We start from the raw sequence: 26,267 nt of genomic DNA on the forward strand, positions 1-26,267 counted from the left end.
ATAGGAAAGCCTATAAAGAGATACGTTTAAACAGCCTCACAGCAGGGTATTTTTGTGACCTGGTCCCTGTGGGTGCCCCAAAAGCCACAGAGCTGAAGCCTGTTGGAGCCACACCTGTGAAGGCCACAAGTGAACTGGCAAGTCAGAAGAAATGCCAGGTGAGCAAAGTGAAGGCAGAAAACCCTGTACAAGTCGATACTTTCTGACGGCTCACTTAGTGGTCTTCTCCACTTATTAAATCATCAATTGAACTTGCCTTATAATTAATGTTCTGGGAAGATCACAGAAAGCACTTATTCACACAAGTAGTGTTTTCAGGTTCAGTGATAAAACAAAAACCACTGGCTTTTATCAAACTCTCTTCCAATAGATGTATTGAAGTTTATAAAATAGGACAGTTTCACTAGTATATTGGAATAGCCAGGGGGAAATACCTGAAATTGTTGACCTGCAACCCAGTAGCCATGATTTTTGATAATGACTATATAACTATATAGCTTTTATCTTGTGACTGTGTGATCGTAAAAACCTTATGACTGTTGCCCCCCATTATCCAGACTGTGGCTAGATGAGTAATACAATAAAGACATACATGGGAAAAAATGTAGACCAAACAGTACCTAGGCATAGACAGAAGCTAGAGAAGGGGGAGCGGTTACCTAATATGTACAGACTTGTTAACAAGGTTGAACTTCAATGTTTGGGAATGGATAAAGGTGATAGTAGCTCATTCTTGGGATTATAAGAAATTGTAATGTAGGTGAATTTGATTGAAAGTGGTTCTTTAAAGTCATGTATGTAAATAAGTTCTTATGTGAACCACTACAAATGTAAAAAAAAAAAAACGGGTATATGGGAAAAAACATAGCTATTACAAATTATGGACTATAAGTAACAGTAATATTTTAATATTCTTTAATCAACAGTAACAAATTTGCTATACCAATCCTATGAGTCAACAGTGTGGGCGGGGATAAGGGGTAGGCAAGCTTGGAATCAGATGAGGGACTGACTTTTGATATTAGATTGGATTAGACTTTTTAATGACCTAAAAAATAAAATTGTTTCTTTACATCTCAAATAGGCTGGAAAAGCTGTGGGATTTGCTCAAGCCTCAAGCTCTAGCCTTGGAGCAGAGAACCTACAGAGTTTGTTTCAAAGCAATGGTGAGAAATGTTTTCTTCCTGCTTACAGCCCTTGAAGCCCAGCCTGTTTAATAAACTAGATTTATAGGGTCTCACTTTTTTCTTGTGATAGAAAGTGTTTTAGCATTAGCCTTTTGAAACTAAAGTCTCTGAGATTATTTCCAGGATGGATCTGCAGTACTCTAACAGTTTTTTAAAAAACAAATGAACTAAAAAGAGAAAGGCACTGTTGGGCCCCACAGGTCTTAACACTGAGGACTTACTCCAGAAGCAATGGGTCCAAAATGCACCCCTTTGTAAGTTACGCACAAGGGTAAAAGGCTCTGAATAGATCTTTTCCTAAAGAAAATATGCAAATGACTAATAAGCAAATGACTAACATAGGGGGGTATATGGGAAAAAACATAGCTATTACAAATTATGGACTATAAGTAACAGTAATACTTTAATATTCTTTAATCAACAGTAACAAATTTGCTATACCAATACTGAAAAGATACTCAACATCATTAGCTGTCAGGGAGATGCAAATCAAAACCACAGTGATTCCACCTCACACCCACTAGTGGTGGCTATTATCAAAAAGGCAGACAATAACAAAGTATTGGCAACATCCAATCCAGAGCAAAACCTTGCTTCTTTGAACCGTCCCCCAAATTACCTTAGAGTAGGGAATTGGCAAAGAAGGGGACTGCTACATCCTCTATTTCAACCATAACTTTGGCTTTTCTGGGCCTTTGCAGGGCAGAGAATGTTCACAGGTGAGAAGCTCAGGACGCAGAGGGCTACTTAATGAACGCCTACCACTTTCATATCAACTGATGCATGATAGGGGGGCAATACATCCAGGTTGAATTAATTCTGGAGTTAAACAAATAGGTGATTCACAATTATGTCCAAGTTTATATCAACATCTAGCTAAGTGAACACTGCCTTGACTGTCTGGATTGGAAGCAGAGAAAGTAAGTTTTAATGCAGATCAACGCTCAGGCTGCCAGAAAACTATCGTCGCCTATTTTCGGTTCAGGGCCGCGCACCTGATTCTCCGCCCTTCTCCTTCCGGGTGCCGGTGGCCAACAGCTCTGCGCAGGCTGCGTTTCCCTAGCACACCCGCGCCGGTTCCCAGGGGCGTGTTCTGTGGAACGCGCGGGTTTGGAACGGTGGCGTGTCACTGTCCCGCCCCGCCCACCCGACCTGGGGGCCGCAGGTTTTCTCGCGATGCGGGAACCTCGGAAGGCGCCGGGCTCTGCCTTCGCTTCTCGGTGACTTCCGCCCCGCGCTGGCTGGGGCCGCTTGTCCCGGCGGCGGGGCGAGCCCTGGTTTCCCCTGGGAGCCCACCCTCGTTCGGAGAGGCTCTCCGGACGCCCTGGGCCGGCCAGGCCCGAAGGAGCCCCGGCCTCCTCCTCCCCATGCGTCCGAGGCGGTCGGGGTGGGCCGGGCCTTCGGCGACGCGGGGAGGTGGCTGCGGCCTGCGCTTCCCTCCGTGCGTGGCTGGTATCCCACCCCCGGATACGTCTTCACTAGCTCTCCTCCCACAGGGAAAAGGGCGCGTGCAGCACCGCTGCCCTCTTCAAAAATGGCGCCCCCTGGAGCCCTTTGTGACTTCGCTCCGCTCCTCGCGGCGAGGGCTCGGGGCGCTGTGGGGGTGGCGCCAGAAACCGCTTTCTCTTCAGCCCGTGAACTGGTTAGTGCTGTTCTGCTACCAGCTTCTGGAAGTCTCTTTCACTTTCGTTTTTCCCCTGGTACTTCTCAGAGTTTGGGCAGTATTAGGGCAGATTTGTGCACCTTACCCATACTGTTGTATTGGTTAACGTTTACAAGCGTTTCTGTTTCCAGTCACCCAAGTATGTGGGGCTTATTCTTGCTGGCCTTATATAAATTAGTTTTGATATGTATTCAGAAGCCAGGATAGCGGATATGTCTCTAATCAGCTGTATTAGTCTAAGTTCTAATAAGGTAACCACTAGTTACATATCACTGATGAGTATTTGAGATGTGGCTAGTCCACATAGAGATGTGCAGGAAGTGTAAAACAGCGGATTTTGGAGAATTAGTAAGATAAGAGAATGTAAAATACTTACATTAATAATTTGCTTATATCAGTTACATCTTGAAAGGACAGTATTTTGGATACACTGGGTTAAATCAGGTGCTCTATAATTCATTTCTTCTGTTTATATTTTTAACGTGGACACTAGAAAATTATAATGATATAGAAATTATAATTATACATTATATATGTGGCTTGCAGCACTGCTCTAGAAAGGGATCAGCAAATTCCGGCCTGCTGGCAAAAGTGCTATTGGTCCATTCATTTACACGCTGGCTGTGGCTGCTGTGCACGCTACCAGAGCACCAGAGCTGAGTAGTCCATACCTGGACTGGATATATTGCAAAGCCTGAAAGATTTACTGTACTGTCTGATGATTTATAGAAAATGTTTGCCAATTCCTACTCTAGACAATGCTTGGTACATGACAGACATTTTTAACCCTTGTCATCACAGACCTATGTAATTAATTGTGAGATTATCTCATTTAATTCTCATATTAAGCCTAAGATATTGAATTTTTCTCCATTTAGTAGAAATTTGAGCATATTGAGGCATAGAATGATCAAGAAACTTACCCAGCTTGTTCCATGCTGCTCGCTTGCGGCAACTGTACCTTTTTGACCCTCCTTCTTCCCAAATGGCTTGACTCCTTGGGCTCACTTGGTGAGCTCACAGTGGACACCATGACTCCAGTTTTTATAAACTAGGATCAAGATGGGTTGGTTGCCAGGAAAGTATGCAGTGGGTACAAGCAGGCTGGTCTGCAGTGAAAAGAAATGAAGCTGACAAGTAGAAAGAAGAGAGAGCATCCTGGATGCTTTTTGCTCAGTTAACAAAATACATTTGTTGAGTAATAGAAGGCTTTGGCCAGGTATTTGCCAGGTGTGTATTGGTGGCTAAAACAGATTTGGGTTTTCTCTTGTGGTTCTTATAGTCTTGGGAAGGCAGACAAAACAAAATTTTAATGAGATAAAGCTCCATGAAAAATACAGTGCACTGACGATTTGATATGTTTCAGCAGCAGTATAACTTTCTCAGGGGGTTGGTCTGAGGATTGAGATGACGTTTTGATTGTGTGTGGCACGTACAGCTGCTCAATAACTGTATGTTGCCTTCTTTTAAGAGAGAATTGAGTTTAGTGAGGACATGAGTATTGGGAATTTGGGTGCATCGTGGCACTTAAGACAATTACAAGCACCAGTTGTAATTTGTAGAGATGGTTCTCAGGTGAATTGGGCACCATGGGTACTTTTTTTTAAATTAAATTCAGTTTTCTTGAAACATATTCACATACCATACTCTTATCCATGGTGGACAATCAACTGTTCACAGTACAATCATGTAGTTATGTATTCATCACCACAATCTATTTGTGAACATTTTCCTTACATCAGAAAAAATCAGAATGAGTAAAAAAAAAAGTAAAACAAGAACACCCAAACCATCCCCCCCATCCCACCCTATTTGTCATTTAGTTTTTATCCCCATTTTTCTACTCATCCATCCATACACTAGATAAAGGGAGTGTGCTCTACAAGGTTTTCACAATCAGGCTGTCACCCCTTGTAATCTACATTGTTATACAGTCATCTGCAGGAGTCCAGACTACTGGCTTGGAGGTTGATAGTTTCAGGTATTTACTTCTAGCTATTCCAACACATTAAAATCTAAGAGGTGTTATCTGTATAGTGCATAAGAATGTCCACCAGAGTGACCTCTCGACTCCAATTGAAATCTCTCAACCACTGAAACTTGATTTCATTTCATTTCACATCCCACTTTTGGTCAAGAAGATGTTCTCAATCCCACGAAGTCAGGTCCAGATTCATCTCCAGGAGTCATATCCTGCATTGCCAGGGAGATTTACACCCCTGGGAGTCAGGTCCCACGTAGTGGGGAGGGGGGTCAGTGAGTTCACCTGCGGATGTGGCTTAGTTAGAGAACGATGGCCACATCTGAGCAACAAAGTGGTACTCAGGGGAAGACTGTTAGGCACAATTATATGCAAGTTTAGCCTCTCCTTTGCAGTAATGAGCTTCTCAAAAGCAAGTCACAATGGGTACTTTTAATATTTTCTGATTTAATGGGACGCCTCTAACAAAAAGTGAAGTCGGAAAGGTTTCTGTGTGTTCAGCCAGGAACAGGAATGGAGCTGTCTTGGGGACTGAGCTGAGTTAAATATTGCTTAACTTCCTCGTGGGCACTCTATACCTATCTTTTGTTAACCACCCTTCTAATATCCAGCAAATCTCAATCCTGATTTCTTCAACAGTAATCATAGAGAGTGAGTACAGAATGCGGGCATTATAAATGTTTATTCTAAGTTAGGAAACTTCCCAACAAGTGGCAGGGGCCCAAGTGTATCCAGTGGCTTGAAATCTTATATTGTGATCTGACTGCTTGACTTAAAAATCTAGAGCAGAGAGGCGGGGCAAGATGGCAGACTGGTGAGCTGTATGTTTTAGTTACTCCTCCAGGAAAGTACGTAGAAAGCCAGGAACTGCGTGGACTGGACACCACAGAGCAATCTGTCTTTGGGCATACTTCATACAACACTCATGAAAATGTCGAACTGCTGAGATCAGCGAAATCTGTAAGTTTTTGCGGCCAGGGGACCCGCGCCCCTCCCTGCCAGGCTCAGTCCCGTGGGAGGAGGGGCTGTCAGCTCCAGGAAGGAGAAGGGAGAACTGCAGTGGCAGCCTTTATCGGAAACTCATTATACTGATCCAAACTCCAACCATAGATAGACTGAGAACAGACACCAGAGAATCTGAGAGCAGCCAGCCCAGCAGAGAGGAGACAGGCATAGAAAAAAAAAACAACACGAAAAACTCCAAAATAAAAGCAGAGGATTTTTGGAGTTCTGGTGAACACAGAAAGGGGAAGGGCGGAGCTCAGGCCTTGAGGTGCATATACAAATCCCGAAGAAAAGCTGATCTCTCTGCCCTGTGGACCTTTCCTTAATGGCCCTGGTTGCTTTGTCTCTTAGCATTTCAATAACCCATTAGACCTCTGAGGAGGGCCCTTTTTTTTTTTTTTTAATCCTTTTTTCTTTTTCTAAAACAATTACTCTAAGAAGCCCAATAGAGAAAGCTTCAAAGACTTGCTATTTGGGCAGGTCAAGTCAAGAGCAGAACTAGGAGAGCTCTGAGACAAAACGCAATAATCCAGTGGCTGAGAAAATTCACTAAACACCACAACTTCCCAAGAAAAGGGGGGTGTCCGCTCACAGCCATCATCCTGGTGGACAGGAAACACTCCTGCCCATCGCCAGCCCCATAGCCCAGAGCTGCCACAGACAACCCAGTGTGACCGAAGTGCTTCAAATAACAGGCACACACCACAAAACTGGGCGTGGACATTAGCCTTCCCTGCAACCTCAGCTGATTGTCCCAGAGTTGGGAAGGTGGAGCAGTGTGAATTAACAAAGCCCCACTCAGCCATCATTTGAGCAGACTGGGAGCCTCCCTACACAGCCCAGCAGCCCAGAACTGCCCTGGGGGGACAGCACTCACCTGTGACATAGCACAGTCATCCCTCAACAGAGGACCCGGGGTGCACAGCCTGGAAGAGGGGCCCACTTGCAAGTCTCAGGAGCCATACGCCAATACCAAGGACTTGTGGGTCAGTGGCAGAGACAAACTGTGGCAGGACTGAACTGAAGGATTAGACTATTGCAGCACCTTTAAAACTCTAGGATCGCCAGGGAGATTTAATTGTTAGCGCCACCCCCCCTCCCGGACTGCCCAGAAACACGCTCCACATACAGGGCAGGCAACACCAACTACACACGCAAGCTTGGTACACCATTTGGGCCCCACAAGACTCACTCCCCCACTCACCAAAAAGGCTAAGCAGGGGAGAACTGGCTTGTGGAGAACAGGTGGCTCGTGGACGCCACCTGCTGGTTAGTTAGACAAAGTGTACTCCACGAAGCTGTAGATCGGATAAATTAGAGATAAGGACTTCAATAGGTCTACAAACCCTAAAAGAACCCTATCAAGTTCAGCAAATGCCACGAGGCCAAAAACAACAGAAAATTATAAACCATATGAAAATACCAGACCATATGGATAACCCAAGCCCAAGCACCCAAATCAAAAGACCAGAAGAGACACAGCACCTAGAGCAGCTACTCAAAGAACTAAAGATGAACAATGAGACCATAGTACGGGATATAAAGGAACTCAAGAAGACCCTAGAAGAGCATAAAGAAGACATTGCAAGACTAAATAAAAAAATAGATGATCTTATGGAAATTAAAGAAACTGTTGACCAAATTAAAAAGACTCTGGACACTCATAGTACAAGACTAGAGGAAGTTGAATAACGAGTCAGTGACCTGGAAGATGACAGAATGGAAAATGAAAGCATAAAAGAAAGAATGGGGAAAAAAATTGAAAAAAATCGAAATGGACCTCAGGGATATGATAGATAATATGAAACGTCCAAATATAAGACTCATTGGTGTCCCAGAAGGGGAAGAAAAGGGTAAAGGTCTAGGAAGAGTATTCAAAGAAATTGTTGGGGAGAACTTCCCAAATCTTCTAAACAACATAAATACACAAATCATAAATGCTCAGCGAACTCCAAATAGAATAAATCCAAATAAACCCACTCCGAGACATATACTGATCACACTGTCAAACACAGAAGAGAAGGAGCAAGTTCTGAAAGCAGCAAGAGAAAAGTAATTCACCACATACAAAGGAAACAGCATAAGACTAAGTAGTGACTACTCAGCAGCCACCATGGAGGCAAGAAGGCAGTGGCACGATATATTTAAAATTTTGAGTGAGAAAAATTTCCAACCAAGAATACTTTATCCAGCAAAGCTCTCCTTCAAATTTGAGGGAGAGCTTAAATTTTTCACAGACAAACAAATGCTGAGAGAATTTGCTAACAAGAGACCTGCCCTACTGGAGTTACTAAAGGGAGCCCTACAGACAGAGAAACAAACAAAGGTCAGAGAGACTTGGAGAAAGGTTCAGTACTAAAGAGATTCGGTATGGGTACAATAAAGGATATTAATAGACGGGAAAAATATGACAAACATAAACCAAAGGATAACATGGCTGATTCAAGAAATGCCTTCACGGTTATAACGTTGAATGTAAATGGATTAAACTCCCCAATTAAAAGATATAGATTCGCAGAATGGATCAGAAAAAATGAACCATCAATATGTTGCATACAAGAGACTCATCTTAGACACAGGGACACAAAGAAACAGAAAGTGAAAGGATGGAAAAAAATATTTCATGCAAGCTACAGCCAAACGAAAGCAGGGGTAGCAATATTAATCTCAGATAAAATAGACTTCAAATGCAGGGATGTTTTGAGAGACAAAGAAGGCCACTACATACTAATAAAAGGGGCAATTCAGCAAGAAGAAATAACAATCGTAAATGTCTATGCACCCAATCAAGGTGCCACAAAATACATGAGAGAAACACTGGCAAAACTAAAGGAACCAATTGATGTTTCCACAATAATTGTGGGAGACTTCAACACATCACTCTCTCCTATAGATAGATCAACCAGACAGAAGACCAATAAGGAAATTGAAAACATAAACAATCTGATAAATGAATTAGATTTAACAGACATATACAGGACATTACATCCCAAATCACCAGGATACACATACTTTTCTAGTACTCACGGAACTTTCTCCAGAATAGATCATATGTTGGGACATAAAACAAGTCTCAATAAATTCAAAAAGATTGAACTTATTCAAAGCACATTCTCTGACCACAATGGAATACAATTAGAAGTCAATAACCATCAGAGACTTAGAAAATTCACAAATACCTGGAGGTTAAACAACACACTCCTAAACAATCAGTGGCTTAAAGAAGAAATAGCAAGAGAAATTGCTAAATATATAGAGATGAATGAAAATGAGAACACAACATACCAAAATCTATGGGATGCAGCAAAAGCAGTGCTAAGGGGGAAATTTATAGCACTAAACGCATATATTAAAAAGGAAGAAAGAGCCAAAACCAAAGAACTAATGGATCAACTGAAGAAGCTAGAAAATGAACAGCAAACCAATCCTAAACCAACTAGAAGAAAAGAAATAACAAGGATTAAAGCATAAATAAATGACATAGAGAACAAAAAAACAATAGAGAGGATAAATATCACCAAAAGTTGGTTCTTTGAGAAGATGAACAAGATTGACAAGCCCCTAGTTAGACTGACAAAATCAAAAAGAGAGAAGACCCATATAAACAAAATAATGAATGAAAAAGGTGACAACTGCAGATCCTGAAGAAATTAAAAAAATTATAAGAGGATATTATGAACAACTGTATGGCAACAAACTGGACAATGTGGAAGAAATGGACAATTTCCTGGAAACATATGAACAACCTAGACTGACCAGAGAAGAAATAGAAGACCTCAACCAACCCATCACAAGCAAAGAGATCCAATCAGTCATCAAAAATCTTCCCACAAATAAATGCCCAGGGCCAGATGGCTTCACAGGGGAATTCTGCCAAACTTTCCAGAAAGAACTGACACCAATCTTACTCAAACTCTTTCGAAACATTGAAGAAAATGGAACACTACCTAACTCATTTTATGAAGCTAACATCCATCTAATACCAAAACCAGGCAAAGATGCTGCAAAAAAGGAAAACTACCGGCCAATCTCCCTAATGAATATAGATGCAAAAATCCTCAACAAAATACTTGCAAATCGAATCCAAAGACACATTAAAAAAATCATACACCATGACCAAGTGGGGTTTATTCCAGGCATGCAAGGATGGTTCAACATAAGAAAATCAATCAATGTATTACAACACATTAACAAGTCAAAAGGGAAAAATCAATTGATCATCTCAATAGATGCTGAAAAAGCATTTGACAAAATCCAACATCCCTTTTTGATAAAAACACTTCAAAAGGTAGGAATTGAAGGAAACTTCCTCAACATGATAAAGAGCATATATGAAAAACCCACAGCCAGCATAGTACTCAATGGAGAGAGACTGAAAGCCTTCCCTCTAAGATCAGGAACAAGACAAGGATGCCCGCTGTCACCACTGTTATTCAACATTGTGCTGGAAGTGCTAGCCAGGGCAATCCGGCAAGACAGAAATAAAAGGCATCCAAATTGGAAAAGAAGAAGTAAAACTGTCATTGTTTGCAGATGATATGATCTTACATATAGAAAACCCTGAGAAATGGACGATACAGCTACTAGAGCTAATAAACAAATATAGCAAAGTAGCGGGATACAAGGTTAATGCACATAAGTCAGTAATGTTTCTATATGCTAGAAATGAACAAACTGAAGAGACACTCAAGAAAAAGATACCATTTTCAATAGCAACTAAAAAAATCATGTACCTAGGAATAAACTTAACCAAAGATGTAAAAGACCTATACAAAGAAAACTACATAACTCTACTAAAAGAAATAGAAGGGAACCTTAAAAGATGGAAAAATATTCCATGTTCATGCATAGGAAGGCTAAATGTCATTAAGATGTCAATTCTACCCAAACTCATCTACAGATTCAATGCAATCCCAATCAAAATTCCAACAACCTACTTTGCAGACTTGGAAAAGCTAGTTATCAAATTTATTTGGAAACGGAAGATGCCTCAAATTGCTAAAGACACTCTAAAAAAGAAAAACGAAGTGGCAGGACTTACACTCCCTGACTTTGAAGCTTATTATAAAGCCACAGTTGCCAAAACAGCATGGTACTGGCACAAAGATAGACATATAGATCAATGGAATCAAATTGAGAATTCGGAGATAGACCCTCAGATCTATGGCCGACTGATCTTTGATAAGGCCCCCAAAGTCACTAAGCTGAGTCATAATGGTCTTTTCAACAAATGGGGCTGGGAGAGTTGGATATCCATATCCAAAAGAATGAAAGAGGACCCCTACCTCACCCCCTACACAAAAATTAACTCCAAATGGACCAAAGATCTCAATATAAAAGAAAGTACCATAAAACTCCTAGAAGATAATGTAGGAAAACATCTTCAAGACCTTGTATTAGGCGGCCACTTCCTAGACTTTACACCCAAAGCACAAGCAACAAAAGAGAAAATAGATAAATGGGAACTCCTCAAGCTTAGAAGTTTCTGCACCTCAAAGGAATTTCTCAAAAAGGTAAAGAGGCAGCCAACTCAATGGGAAAAAATTTTTGGAAACCATGTATCTGACAAAAGACTGATATCTTGCATATACAAAGAAATCCTACAACTCAATGACAATAGTACAGACAGCCCAATTATAAAATGGGCAAAAGATATGAAAAGACAGTTCTCTGAAGAGGAAATACAAATGGCCAAGAAACACATGAAAAAATGTTCAGCTTCACTAGCTATTAGAAAGATGCAAATTAAGACCACAATGAGATACCATCTAACACCGGTTAGAATGGCTGCCATTAAACAAACAGGAAACTACAAATGCTGGAGGGGATGTGGAGAAATTGGAACTCTTATTCATTGTTGGTGGGACTGTATAATGGTTCAGCCACTCTGGAAGTCAGTCTGGCAGTTCCTTAGAAAACTAGATATAGAGCTACCATTCGATCCAGCGATTGCCCTTCTCGGTATATACGCGGAATATCGGAAAGCAGTGACACGAACAGATATCTGCACGCCAATGTTCATAGCAGCATTATTCACAATTGCCAAGAGATGGAAACAACCCAAATGTCCTTCAACAGATGAGTGGATAAATAAAATGTGGTATATACACACGATGGAATACTACGCGGCAGTAAGAAGGAACGATCTGGTGAAACATATGACAACATGGATGAACCTTGAAGACATAATGCTGAGCGAAATAAGCCAGGCACAAAAAGAGAAATATTATATGCTACCACTAATGTGAACTTTGAAAAATGTAAAACAAATGGTTTATAATGTAGAATGTAGGGGAACTAGCAGTAGAGAGCAATTAAGGAAGGGGGAACAATAATCCAAGAAGAACAGATAAGCTATTTAACGTTCTGGGGATGCCCAGAAATGACTATGGTCTGTTAATTTCTGATAGATATAGTAGGAACAAGTTCACAGAAATGTTGCTATATTATGTAACTTTCTTGGGGTAAAGTAGGAACATGTTGGAAGTTAAGCAGTTATCTTAGGTTAGTTGTCTTTTTCTTACTCCCTTGTTATGGTCTCTTTGAAATGTTCTTTTATTGTATGTTTGTTTTCTTTTTAACTTTTTTTTTCATACAGTTGATTTAAAAAAGAAGGGAAAGTTAAAAAAAAAAAAAGAAAAGAAAAAAGACAAACAAGGAAAAAAAAAAAAGATGTAGTGCCCCCTTGAGGAGCCTGTGGAGAATGCAGGGGTATTCGCCTACCCCACCTCCATGGTTGCTAACATGACCACAGACATAGGGGACTGGTGGTTTGATGGGTTGAGCCCTCTACCATAAGTTTTACCCTTGGGAAGACGGTTGCTGCAAAGGAGAGGCTAGGCCTCCCTGTATTTGTGCCTAAGAGTCTCCTCCTGAATGCCTCTGTTGCTCAGATGTGGCCCTCTCTCTCTGGCTAAGCCAACTTGAAAGGTGAAATCACTGCCCTCTCCCCTACATGGGATCAGACACCCAGGGGAGTGAATCTCCCTGGCAACGTAGAATATGACTCCCGGGGAGGAATGCATACCCGGCATCGTGGGACTGAGAACATCTTCTTGACCAAAAGGGGGATGTGAAAGGAAATGAAATAAGCTTCAGTGGCAGAGAGATTCCAAAAGGAGCTGAGAGGTCACTCTGGTGGGCACTCTTACGCACAATTTAGACAACCCTTTTTAGGTTCTAAAGAATTGGGGTAGCTGGTGGTGGATACCTGAAACTATCAAACTACATCCCAGAACCCATGAATCTCGAAGACAGTTGTATAAAAATGTAGCTTATGAGGGGTGACAATGGGATTGGGAAAGCCATAAGGACCACACTCCACTTTGTCTAGTTTATGGATGGATGAGTAGAAAAATAGGGGAAGGAAACAAACAGACAAAGGTACCCAGTGTTCTTTTTTACTTCAATTGCTCTTTTTCACTCTAATTATTATTCTTGTTATTTTTGTGTGTGTGCTAATGAAGGTGTCAGGGATTGATTTAGGTGATGAATGTACAACTATGTAATGGTATTGTAAACAATCGAAAGTACCATTTGTTTTATATGATTGCGTGGTATGTGAATATATCTCAATAAAATGATGATTAAAAAAAAAAAAAAACAGGAGAAACTACCTGCAACTTGGATGAAGGATAGATGAGGCAGGTTTCTTACATGTTGGGAATGTTCTGTTTCTTTTTTTTCTTTTTTTTTTTTTTTTAACTTTCCCTTCTTTTTTAAATCAACTGTATGAAAAAAAAAGTTAAAAAGAAAACAAACATACAATAAAAGAACATTTCAAAGAGACCATAACAAGGGAGTAAGAAAAAGACAACTAACCTAAGATAACTGCTTAACTTCCAACATGTTCCTTCTTTACCCCAAGAAAGTTACATAATATAGCAACATTTCGGTGAACTTGTTCCTACTACATCCATCAGAAATTAACAGACCATAGTCATTTCTGGGCATCCCCAGAACGTTAAATAGCTTATCTGTTCTTCTTGGATTATTGTTCCCCCTTCCTTAATTGCTCTCTACTGCTAGTTCCCCTACATTCTACATTATAAACCATTTGTTTTTACATTTTTCAAAGTTCACATTAGTGGTAGCATATAATATTTCTCTTTTTGTGCCTGGCTTATTTCGCTCAGCATTATGTCTTCAAGGTTCATCCATGTTGTCATATGTTTCACCAGATCGTTCCTTCTTACTGCCGCGTAGTATTCCATCGTGTGTATATACCACATTTTATTTATCCACTCATCTTTTGATGGACATTTGGGTTGTTTCCATCTCTTGGCAATTGTGAATAATGCTGCTATGAACATTGGCGTGCAGATATCTGTTCGTGTCACTGCTTTCCGATCTTCCGGGTATATCCCGAGAAGTGCAATCGCTGGATCGAATGGTAGCTCTATCTCTAGTTTTCTAAGGAACTGCCAGACTGACTTCCAGAGTGGCTGAACCATTATACAGTCCCACCAACAATGAATAAGAGTTCCAATTTCTCCACATCCCCTCCAGCATTTGTAGTTTCCTGTTTGTTTAATGGCAGCCATTCTAACCGGTGTTAGATGGTATCTCATTGTGGTCTTAATTTGCATCTCTCTAATAGCTAGTGAAGCTGAACATTTTTTCATGTGTTTCTTGGCCATTTGTATTTCCTCTTCAGAGAACTGTCTTTTCATATCTTTTGCCCATTTTATAATTGGGCTGTCTGTACTATTGTCATTGAGTTGTAGGATTTCTTTGTATATGCAAGATATCAGTCTATTGTCAGATACATGGTTTCCAAAAATTTTTTCCCATTGAGTTGGCTGCCTCTTTACCTTTTTGAGAAATTCCTTTGAGGTGCAGAAACTTCTAAGCTTGAGGAGTTCCCATTTATCTATTTTCTCTTTTGTTGCTTGTGCTTTGGGTGTAAAGTCTAGGAAGTGGCCGCCTAATACAAGGTCTTGAAGATGTTTTCCTACATTATCTTCTAGGAGTTTTATGGTACTTTCTTTTATATTGAGATCTTTGGTCCATTTTGAGTTAATTTTTTGTAGGGGGTGAGGTAGGGGTCCTCTTTCATTTTTTTGGATATGGATATCCAACTCTCCCAGCCCCATTTGTTGAAAAGACCATTATGGCTCAGTTCGGTGACTTTGGGGGCCTTATCAAAGATCAGTCGGCCATAGATCTGAGGGTCTATCTCTGAATTCTCAATTCAATTCCATTGATCTATATGTCTATCTTTGTGCCAGTACCATGCTGTTTTGGCAACTGTGGCTTTATAATAAGCTTCAAAGTCAGGGAGTGTAAGTCCTCCCACTTCGTTTTTCTTTTTTAGAGTGTCTTTAGCAATTCGAGGCATCTTCCCTTTCCAAATAAATTTGATAACTAGCTTTTCCAAGTCTGCAAAGTAGGTTGTTGGAATTTTGATTGGGATTGCATTGAATCTGTAGATGAGTTTGGGTAGAATTGACATCTTAATGACATTTAGCCTTCCTATCCATGAACATGGAATATTTTTCCATCTTTTAAGGTCCCCTTCTATTTCTTTTAGTAGAGTTATGTAGTTTTCTTTGTATAGGTCTTTTACATCTTTGGTTAAGTTTATTCCTAGGTACTTGATTTTTTAGTTGCTATTGAAAATGGTATCTTTTTCTTGAGTGTCTCTTCAGTTTGTTCATTTCTAGCATATAGAAACATTACTGACTTATGTGCATTAATCTTGTATCCTGCTACTTTGCTAAATTTGTTTATTAGCTCTAGTAGGTGTATCGTCGATTTCTCAGGGTTTTCTAGATATAAGATCATATCATCTGCAAACAATGACAGTTTTACTTCTTCTTTTCCAATTTGGATGCCTTTTATTTCTTTGTCTTGCCGGATTGCCCTGGCTAGCACTTCCAGCACAATGTTGAATAACAGTGGTGACAGCGGGCATCCTTGTCTTGTTCCTGACCTTAGAGGGAAGGCTTTCAGTCTCTCACCATTGAGTACTATGCTGGCTGTGGGTTTTTCATATATGCTCTTTATCATGTTGAGGAAGTTTCCTTCAATTCCTACCTTTTGAAGTGTTTTTATCAAAAAGGGATGTTGGATTTTGTCAAATGCTTTTTCAGCATCTATTGAGATGATCAATTGATTTTTCCCTTTCGAGTTTTTAATGTGTTGTAATACATTGATTTTTTTTCTTATGTTGAACCATCCTTGCATGCCTGGAATGAACCCCACTTGGTCATGGTGTATGATTTTTTTAATGTGTCTTTGGATTCGATTTGCAAGTATTTTGTTGAGGATTTTTGCATCTATATTCATTAGGGAGATTGGCCGGTAGTTTTCCTTTTTTGTAGCATCTTTGCCTGGTTTTGGTATTAGATTGATGTTAGCTTCATAAAATGAGTTAGGTAGTGTTCCATTTTTTTCAATGTTTTGAAAGAGTTTGAGTAAGATTGGTGTCAGTTCTTTCTGGAAAGTTTGGTAGAATTCCCCTGTGAAGCCATCTGGCCCTGGGCATTTATTTGTGGGAAGATTTTTGATGACTGATTGGATCTCTTTGCTTGTGATGGGTTGGTTGAGGTCTTCTATTTCTTCTCTGGTCAGTCTAGGTTGTTCATATGTTTCCAGGAAATTGTCCATTTCTTCTACATTATCCAGTTTGTTGCCATACAGTTGTTCATAATATCCTCTTATAATTTTTTTAATTTCTTCAGGATCTGCAGTTATGTTACCTTTTTCATTCATTATTTTGTTTATATGGGTCTTCTCTCTTTTTGATTTTGTCAGTCTAGCTAGGGGCTTGTTAATCTTGTTGATCTTCTCAAAGAACCAACTTTTGGTGATATTTATCCTTTCTATTGTTTTTTTGTTCTCTATGTCATTTATTTCTGCTTTAATCCTTGTTATTTCTTTTCTTGTACTTGGTTTAGGATTGGTTTGCTGTTCATTTTCTAGCTTCTTCAGTTGATCCATTAGTTCTTTGATTTTGGCTCTTTCTTCCTTTTTAATATATGTGTTTAGTGCTATAAATTTCCCCCTTAGCACTGCTTTTGCTGCATCCCATAGGTTTTGGTATGTTGTGTTCTCATTTTCATTCGTCTCTATATATTTTGCAAATTCTCTTGCTATTTCTTCTTTAACCCACTGATTGTTTAGGAGTGTGTTGTTTAACCTCCAGGTATTTGTGAATTTTCTAAGTCTCTGATGGTTATTGACTTCTAATTGTATTCCATTGTGGTCAGAGAATGTGCTTTGAATAATTTCAATCTTTTTAAATTTATTGAGGCTTGTTTTATGTCCCAGCATATGATCTATTCTGGAGAAAGTTCCGTGAGCACTAGAAAAGTATGTGTATCCTGGTGATTTGGGATGTAATGTCCTGTATATGTCTGTTAAATCTAATTCATTTATCAGATTGTTTATGTTTTCAATTTCCTTATTGGTCTTCTGTCTGGTTGATCTATCTATAGGAGAGAGTGATGTGTTGAAGTCTCCCACAATTATTGTGGAAACATCAATTGGTTCCTTTAGTTTTGCCAGTGTTTCTCTCATGTATTTTGTGGCACCTTGATTGGGTGCATAGACATTTACGATTGTTATTTCTTCTTGCTGAATTGCCCCTTTTATTAGTATGTAGTGGCCTTCTTTGTCTCTCAAAACATCCCTGCATTTGAAGTCTATTTTATCTGAGATTAATATTGCTACACCTGCTTTCTTTTGGCTGTAGCTTGCATGAAATATTTTTTTCCATCCTTTCACTTTCAGTTTCTTTGTGTCCCTGTGTCTAAGATGAGTCTCTTGTATGCAACATATTGATGGTTCATTTTTTCTGATCCATTCTGCGAATCTATATCTTTTAATTGGGGAGTTTAATCCATTTACATTCAACGTTAAAACCGTGAAGGCATTTCTTGAATCGGCCATCTTATCCTTTGGATTATGTTTGCCATATTTTTCCCTCTCTCTATTAATATCCTTTATTGTACCCATACCGAATCTGTTTAGTACTGAACCTTTCTCCAGGTCTCTCTGTCCTGTCTTTGTTTCTCTGTCTGTAGGGCTCCCTTTAGTATCTCCAGTAGGGCAGGTCTCTTGTTAGCAAATTCTCTCAGCATTTCTTTGTCTGTGAAAAATTTAAGCTCTCCCTCAAATTTGAAGGAGAGCTTTGCTGGATAAAGTATTCTTGGCTGGAAATTCCTCTCACTCAGAATTTTAAATATATCGTGCCACTGCCTTCTTGCCTCCATGGTGGCTGCTGAGTAGTCACTACTTAGTCTTATGCTGTTTCCTTTGTATGTGGTGAATTGCTTTTCTCTTGCTGCTTTCAGAACTTGCTCCTTCTCTTCTATGTTTGACAGTGTGATCAGTATATGTCTCGGAGTGGGTTTTTTTGGATTTATTCTATTTGGAGTTCGCTGAGCATTTATGATTTGTGTATTTATGTTGTTTAGAAGATTTGGGAAGTTTTCCCCAACAATTTCTTTGAATACTCTTCCTAGACCTTTACCCTTTTCTTCCCCTTCTGGGACACCAATGAGTCTTATATTCAGACGTTTCATATTATCTATCATATCCCTGAGGTCCATTTCTAGTTTTTCAATTTTTTTCCCCATTCTTTCTTTTATGCTTTCATTTTCCATTCTGTCATCTTCCAGGTCACTGATTCGTTGTTCAACTTCCTCTAGTCTTGTACTATGAGTGTCCAGAATCTTTTTAATTTGGTCAACAGTTTCTTTAATTTCCATAAGATCATCCATTTTTTTATTTAGTCTTGCAATGTCTTCTTTATGCTCTTCTAGGGTCTTCTTGATTTCCTTCATATCCCGTACTAGGGTCTCATTGTTCATCTTTAGTTCTTTGAGTAGCTGTTCTAGGTGGTGTGTCTCTTCTGGTCTTTTGATTTGGGTGCTTGGGCTTCGGTTATCCATATCGTCTGGTTTTTTCATATGCTTTATAATTTTCTGTTGTTTTTGGCCTCGTGGCATTTGTTGAACTTGATCGGGTTCTTTTAGGGTTTGTAGACCAGGTGAAGTCCTTATCTCTAATTTATCAGATCTACAGCTTCGTGGAGTACACTTTCTCTAACTAACCAGCAGGTGGCGTCCACGAGCTACCTGTTCTCCACAAGCCAGATCTCCCCTGCTTAGCCTTTTTGGTGAGTGTGGGAGTGAGTCTTGTGGGGCCCAATTGGTGTACCAAGCTTGCGTGTGTAGTTGGTGTTTCTGGGCAGTCGGGGAGGGGGGGTGGCCCTAACAATCAAATCTCCCTGATGATCCTAGAGTTTTAAAGCTGCTGCAATAGTCTAATCCTTCAGTTCAGTCCTGCCACAGTTTGTCTCTGCCACTGACCCACAAGTCTTTGGTATTGGCGTATGGCTCCTGAGACTTGCAAGTGGGCCCCTCTTCCAGGCTGTGCACCCCGGGTCCTCTGTTGAGGGATGACTGTGCTATGTCACAGGTGAGTGCTGTCCCCCCAGGGCAGTTCTGGGCTGCTGGGCTGTGTAGGGAGGCTCCCAGTCTGCTCAAATGATGGCTGAATGGGGCTTTGTTAATTCACACTGCTCCACCTTCCCAGCTCTGGGACCTTCAGCTGAGGTTGCAGGGAAGGCTAATGTCCACGCCCAGTTTTGTGGTGTGTGCCTGTTATTTGAAGCACTTCCGTCACACTGGGTTGTCTGGGGCAGCTCTGGGCTATGGGGCTGGCGATGGGCAGGAGTGTTTCCTGTCCACCAGGATGGTGGCTGTGAGCGGACACCCCCCTTTTCTTGGGAAGTTGTGTTGTTTAGTGAATTTTCTCAGCCACTGGAATATTGCCTTTTGTCTCAGAGCTCTCTTAGTTCTGCTCTTGACTTGACGTGCCCAAATTTCAATTCTTTGAAGCTTTCTGTATTGAGCTTCTTAGAGTAATTGTTTTAGAAAAAGCAAAAAGGATTTAAAAAAAAAAAAACGGCCCTCCTCAGAGATCTAATGGGTTATTGAAATGCTAATAGACAAAGCAACCAGGGCCATTAAGGAAAGGTGCACAGGGCAGAGAGATCAGCTTTGCTTCGGGATTTGCATATGCGCCTCAAGGCCTGATCTCCGCCCTTCCCCTTTCTGTGTTCACCAGAACTCGAAAAATCCTCTGCTTTTATTTTGGAGTTTTTCGTGTTGTTTTTTTTCTATGCCTGTCTCCTCTCTGCTGGGCTGGCTGCTCTCAGAGTCTCTGGTGTCTGGTCTCAGTCTATCTATGGTTGGAGTTTGAATCAGTAGAATGAGTTTCCAATAAGAGCAGCCACTGCAATTCTCCCTTCTCCTTCCCGGAGCTGACAGCCCCTCCTCCCCCGGGACTGAGCCTGGCAGGGAGGGGCGCGGGTCCCCTGGCCGCAAAAACTTACAGATTTCGCTGATCTCAGCAGTTCCACGTTTTCATGAGTGTTGTATGAAGTATGCCCAAAGACAGATTGCTCTGTGGTGTCCAGTCTACGCAGTTCCTGGCTTTTTACCTACTTTCCTGGAGGAGTAACTAAAACATACAGCTCACCAGTCTGCCATCTTGCCCCGCCCTCATGTTCTGTTTCTTAATCTGATGCTAGTAACATGGGGGTAGTGACTTTATGAAAATGCATCAAGCTGCACATTTATGATTTGTGCACTTTTCTGAATGAGTTTATTTCAATAAAATTTTTTAAAACGTTAAAAAAAAAAAAGACAGTATTGCCTTGTTACTGTCACAGTTGTCCATATGCTCTAGAAATTCTCCCATTCCTCTTCCCTAAAGCTGCCATGGCTTTCCTCACAAAAGAAGTATGGCTGGAGATGACTGTACACTAGCTGTCACTGACAATGTGGGTATGAAAATACAGTTTAAGTACAGCGATGACCCTAAAGTGGGCGGAAGTGGCAGGAGGAACAAAACCAAAAACCCTATTATTTTTGCAACACTGCTCAGATAAAACAGACTGCTTTGCCTACTCCAAGTCCTGGGTATAATCTGAAATAATGTAGGAAGCCCTCTTTTCACAGAAACACAAGACAAGATAAGATACTGAAAAAGTTAATGTAATAGATTATTTAACCAAATTTTTTGCAGAATGTATCTCCTAAAGCTTAGACAAACCATTTCCAAAGGCCAGGATACCTTTTAACAATCTTCAATTCTGTTTTTTTTTTTAGAAAGAAAATGTTAGAAGATAGTATCAGAACAATATATTTTGTCATGTAGTATATACATCATGCAGAAAATATTCTATGATGGCATGTAATATTTTCCTCAGATTTAAATAAAAGTAAATCTTGTAACTCAAAAAAAAAAAATCTAGAGCAGACAGTTCTGAGATGAACATTCAGCAATTGAGCATGTTTTTTTTTTTCTTTTTTGATGCTGTATTGCATGTTCTTTGTTTATTGAGCCTTTGATTTTTTGGAAGACCTCTTTTACTGTTTTTCTCTTTAAAAGTGGATCTGAAAAAAGGAAAAAGAATCATCTTTAAGTACTGATTCTTGATAATTAGAAAAATAGCCACTTAAAATCCCGAATTGATGGGCCCACTGAGTGACCATTAAACTGACTTTAAGAGAGAGAGGAGAGAGAGAGAGAGAGAGAGAGAGAGAGAAAGAGAAAAGCTGCTGAGGTTTTTTTATATAGTCCAGCACCTTCTGCTCTCTGGTGGTGAGAATGCAAGACTCAGAATTTGAGGAGGTGCTTGGTGGTCCCAGCAGACCCCATGACAAAACGCCAGTTGAAACCCCATAGATATGGCCCAGGGTACTTAACTCTGCTTATCTTGGGGTCAAATTTGAGGGGAGAACCAGCTGTTTTAAATTCAGTGACAGACTTTTTCTTAAAAACCTTTTTGTTGTATAACATATATACAATTCAAAATTTCCCATTTTAACCGCTTTCAAGTGTGCAATTCACTGGTATCAATTACACTCACAATACGGTGCTGCCATCACCAATATCCACTACCCCAACTTTTTTATCACCCAGCCATAGACTGTTGAGGGAAATGTGAACACTAATGTTAATGCAGAACCACAGTTAATGTAGCATCTTTAAGAGACAATATGCTGATTCCGGAAGGAAGATGAAATTCCATTTAACATAGCAGTTTTCAGTAGGCAAATATTTTAGTTGTGTGTAGTTTATCATGAAATTATATTAGACTAATAACTTTTCTGATTATAAAAATAATGCTGGCTCATTGTAGAAAATAGAACAGGGTGAAAAAGCACATATAAATTACCTAAAATCTTACCATTCAGAAAATGCCACAGTTTAAAATTTTGTGGATCTCTTTTTCAGCCTTTTCAATTCACGTGTAGTTTTTAAATAAAATTTAGATCAGATTCTGTAGGGTTTTTTTTTTAAGTAACAGCTTTATTGAGATATAATTCACATACCATACAAGTTACCTATTTAAAGTATACAGTTCAATTTTTAGTATATTCACAGTTGTACAACCATCAACATAACCAATTTTAGAAGATTTTCACCACCACCACCCCCCAAAAAAACTCATACCCATTAGCAGTCACTCCCCTTTTCCCTCCATGCATTGTAACCCCTACCACACACAGCCTGAGACAACTGCTAATCTACTTTGTGTCTCTCTAGATATGCCTATTCTGGACATGCCGTATAAATGGAATCATACAATTTGTGGCCCTTTGTGTCTGGCTTCTTTCACTTAGCATTGTGTTTTCAAGGTTGATCCATGTTGTAGCATGTATTTCCTTATTATGGCCAGATAATATTCCATTGTGTGGCTAACCCATGTTTTGTTTCTCCATTCACCTGCTGATGGACACTTGGATTGCTTCTACTTTGGGGTTTTTATGAATAATGCTGCTATGAACATTAATGTACAAGTTTTTGTGTGGACAAATGTTTCCATTTCTCTTGGGAAGATATACCTAGTAGTAGAATTGCTGGGTCATATGGTAACTCTTTGTTTAATCTTTTGTCTATATAGTTTTACATCCTGCTTTTTTCCCTCACTTAATGTTCTGTTATGACCACTTTCTTTAAAAAAAAAACATGATTTTAAAACGTTGTATTATTATCTCATCTCAGGAGTGTGCCATAATTTTTTTAAACCATTCTTCCATTTTGTGGACCTTTCAGGTGCTTCTTGGTTTAAAGAAAATTCTTACATATACAGCTTCCACATCTCTCATTTCCTTAAATATATAGAAGTAGAATTCCTGGCTAAAAGGACATTATGTTGGTACTTGTCAGATGGTTTCTAGGAAGATTGAATTACTTTTCCCTGCAATTGCTTCAGAGTTGTTAGCCTGTTTATATACAGTGATGGTTGTCTTATGTCAAGTACTTTAAAATGGGAGTTAATGGGTTTTTTTAAAAGACAGGGCCCTGCTATCAAGATGGTTATATTCAAATTCAGACCAGACAGACAAATTTATATCCAAGGGTATTATGCAGGTAAGTTTATGTACATTATATGGAGGGAAAAATGGACTGGTTAGATAGAGTGAACATTTGTTTGCCTAGGGTGAGATTCACACAGACAATCATTGAGCAGCTTTTTACACTTCAAAATTAATAACACTAAACTCTGGTCTAAGGCCCAGTTAGTTAGTCCAAAGTCATAAACAGGCTGGGTTGCTGTATCTGAACCATGACCCTGTTGTTCAGGAGACTCGGATGTCAGCACGGTGATGGCCTGTTGACTTTTGGAACCAACACCATTGATGTCATGATGTCAGGTTTCACAGACTTGAAGCTTGACTTGGTTTTGGCTGCCTGCCAGCCCGTGCTACCTTGTAATTTCTTTAGATTCTGTGGGACCTTAGTGTCCCCCTTTTGCCCTGTAAAACCTCATTCTTTTATATTCAGAAAAGTACCACTTAAAGATTATAAAAGCCAGTAAGTCATTCAGTGATATCACGGAATATGGGGAAAACTTGTCCAGCTTTGCCCAGCATCACCACATCGATGCTGACATGGTGTGCTTTTCCTCCCCAACATTCCATCCAAATGAATTGACTGATCTGGACCTAGAAGACTATTGATTTGTGTAACAGTAGAAATGGAAACTTTATAACAGATAATGCAATAAGCATCTTATTTTTAATGAAAGAAAGCTTTATTATATCAAGTGGTAAACCCATACACAGATCTGGACAGTTTTAGTTATTTTTCTCCAGATGTTCTGATCAACTTACAGGAAACACAGAACTGAAAAGTATATATAGTCTTAGTATGAAATTTTCAGGGGTTATTCTTAGGTTTCAGGAGTTGTTCTTCCTTCTGTGTTTATCATTTGTGTGCTTTTTACCTCACTTCACAGCACTAATAGTCATGCAAATACTTAAGCAAAAAACTAATTATGTTAAGCAAAAGAAGTAATGTTGGCACACAAGACCAGCTACCAAGCAATGCATGCTGTCAGTGTTTATTGAAAAGAGAATCCTTAGAGTTGTATTAAGTTAGGAAAAAGAGCCAACAACAATTTGGTTAACATACATGTACTCAAAAGAGAAGATTAAAATGAGACAGTGGTATCTTAGGAGTAGATTGCAGTGTGCTGTAAGAGAGGTCACTTTTCCATGTAACTTTTCTTTTCAGTGCTTAAAAACAAAACATACAAACAGAAACCTGGGTTTAAAGCACAAATCCTAATCAACAGCAGAATTTTTTCTCAATCCTGTGGACTGTAAGTTCAGAGCCTGGTTAACCCTAGGAGGAAAATGGGTGGAGGGTGGGGAGGACCCAAACTGTTACCATTTGGAGAACAAGAGTTTCGTCCCAACCTCCAAGCCTTCAAAGCTACCGAGCAGATAGGATCTGGCACTCCGTTCCATGTCAGCCAAACACTCCTGGCCCAGTCCTATAGTGTGGACAATGCCTCCCTCGAGGCTCTCCACTGTGTCCTTGCTGCCCACATAGGTGGATCTGATCTCTTTCCCCAACTCTTAAATGATGGCCAGTAGCTCAGCATGTTGGCTTTGGAGCATCTGGGCATAGCCCACGGAGGCAGCTTGTATTCACTTGGCAGTTGGCGGTACCGTGAGGATGACCAAGTAGAAGAAGAGTGGATACTATGTGCCCGCGGGCATGAACATGTGCAAGTTCAGTTTATAAGATATCCCCACAAGCCGCTCAGCATGGCTAGGGGCTGCAGCAGCCTCTTTCAGGCAAATGGAAATGCAGGAGCTCTTTGTAGTGCTTTTTTTTTTCTTTTTTAACAACTCTGACTTGAATTTCTGAAACTATGACCATACCATGCTTCACATTCCGCTTTCTAACATGTTGCAAATGTCTCTGTTACATCACTCTGAAAACACCACGTAGGTAACTGGCAGAAAATGCTATTTTGCTATCAGGAAGCTGTGGCTGTCTGAAGCAAGCTTGAGAAATCTGAAACCTCTTTTCCCCCTTCTCTGCAGCTGAAAGATGTCTGACCAGAACCAAATTGCTGCCAGAGTTTCACTTATTGAGCAACTAATGTCTAAAAGGAATTTTGAGGATCTTGGCAACCACCTTACTGAACTTGAAACTGTTCATGTGACTAAGAAGCATCTGCAGGAGACACACGTGGTCAGAGTTATGTACAGAGTCCTCAAAGACTGTCCTGTGGTGGCTTTGAAAAAGAAAGCCAAAGGTTTGCTGTCCAAGTGGAAACCTCTTTATAAAAAGACTCATGCCAAACCAACTGACAACTGTGAATCATGCCGTAGGAGTGGTAACAAAGAAAAAAATTCAGGACTTTGTCCTGGACCAAGTCAAGCTGAGATATTAGAAAGCTCCAGATCTGATTCTCTGCTACCATCCCAGGATGCTCCAAAAGCCAACAAAACGATTGTGCCAAAAAATAATGCTGTTCAAGTGGAACCTCTGGGAAGTCATTTCAGGGGTGGTGATCCTCAAACCCATGGCAAATCAAGTGAGTCACTGGGTGAGAGCTGCTTTATGAAGCTTTATCTAGCTCTTCCACAGCTCCACCAAAAGCTGACATGTGGCAGACATTTGCCAGAGAAATCGAAGAGCACATTTATACCCTTTATTCAGAAAACCCCCAAAAATACAAAACTCGTATCAGAAGCAAAGTTGCTAATTTGAAGAATCCCAGAAATTCTCATTTACAACAAAACTTGCTCTCTGGGACCATGTCATCAAGAGAATTTGCCGAAATGACTGTTATGGAAATGGCAAGCAAGGAACTGAAGCAGTTGAGAGCTTCCTACACAGAATCTTGTATACGGGAGCATCACCTTCCCCGAGTAAATGACGGCACAGAGACAAAGAACATAAAATGCAGACGCTGTGAGAAATTTAATTGCAGGGTCACCATAACATCCAGAGGAACACTTTTCCTTCCAAGTTGGGTGCGTAGTTCAAACCTAGATGAAGAAATGATGGCCTTTGTGATTTGTAATGAATGTGGGGAGCAGTGGTACCATAGCAAGTGGGTGTGCTTATAATTGCAAATAAATGCTCTCCTAACCACAGATAA

The 26,267-nt window shown here is 40.1% G+C and overlaps 1 protein-coding gene across 1 annotated transcript; it reads left to right on the forward strand.

Annotated features, from left to right (window-relative positions):
- The first annotated feature begins 2,755 nt into the window (after positions 1 to 2,755).
- On the forward strand, positions 2,756 to 26,267 carry TCEANC (transcription elongation factor A N-terminal and central domain containing). The gene is given in 3 exon segments (XM_037822897.1): positions 2,756 to 2,829; positions 25,201 to 25,709; positions 25,712 to 26,267. Coding segments are annotated over 2 exon segments (1,026 nt in total). The 5' UTR covers positions 2,756 to 2,829; positions 25,201 to 25,207; the 3' UTR covers positions 26,236 to 26,267.

Source organism: Choloepus didactylus, chromosome Y (genome assembly GCF_015220235.1).
Source record: "Choloepus didactylus isolate mChoDid1 chromosome Y, mChoDid1.pri, whole genome shotgun sequence".
Taxonomy (NCBI): domain Eukaryota; kingdom Metazoa; phylum Chordata; class Mammalia; order Pilosa; family Megalonychidae; genus Choloepus; species Choloepus didactylus.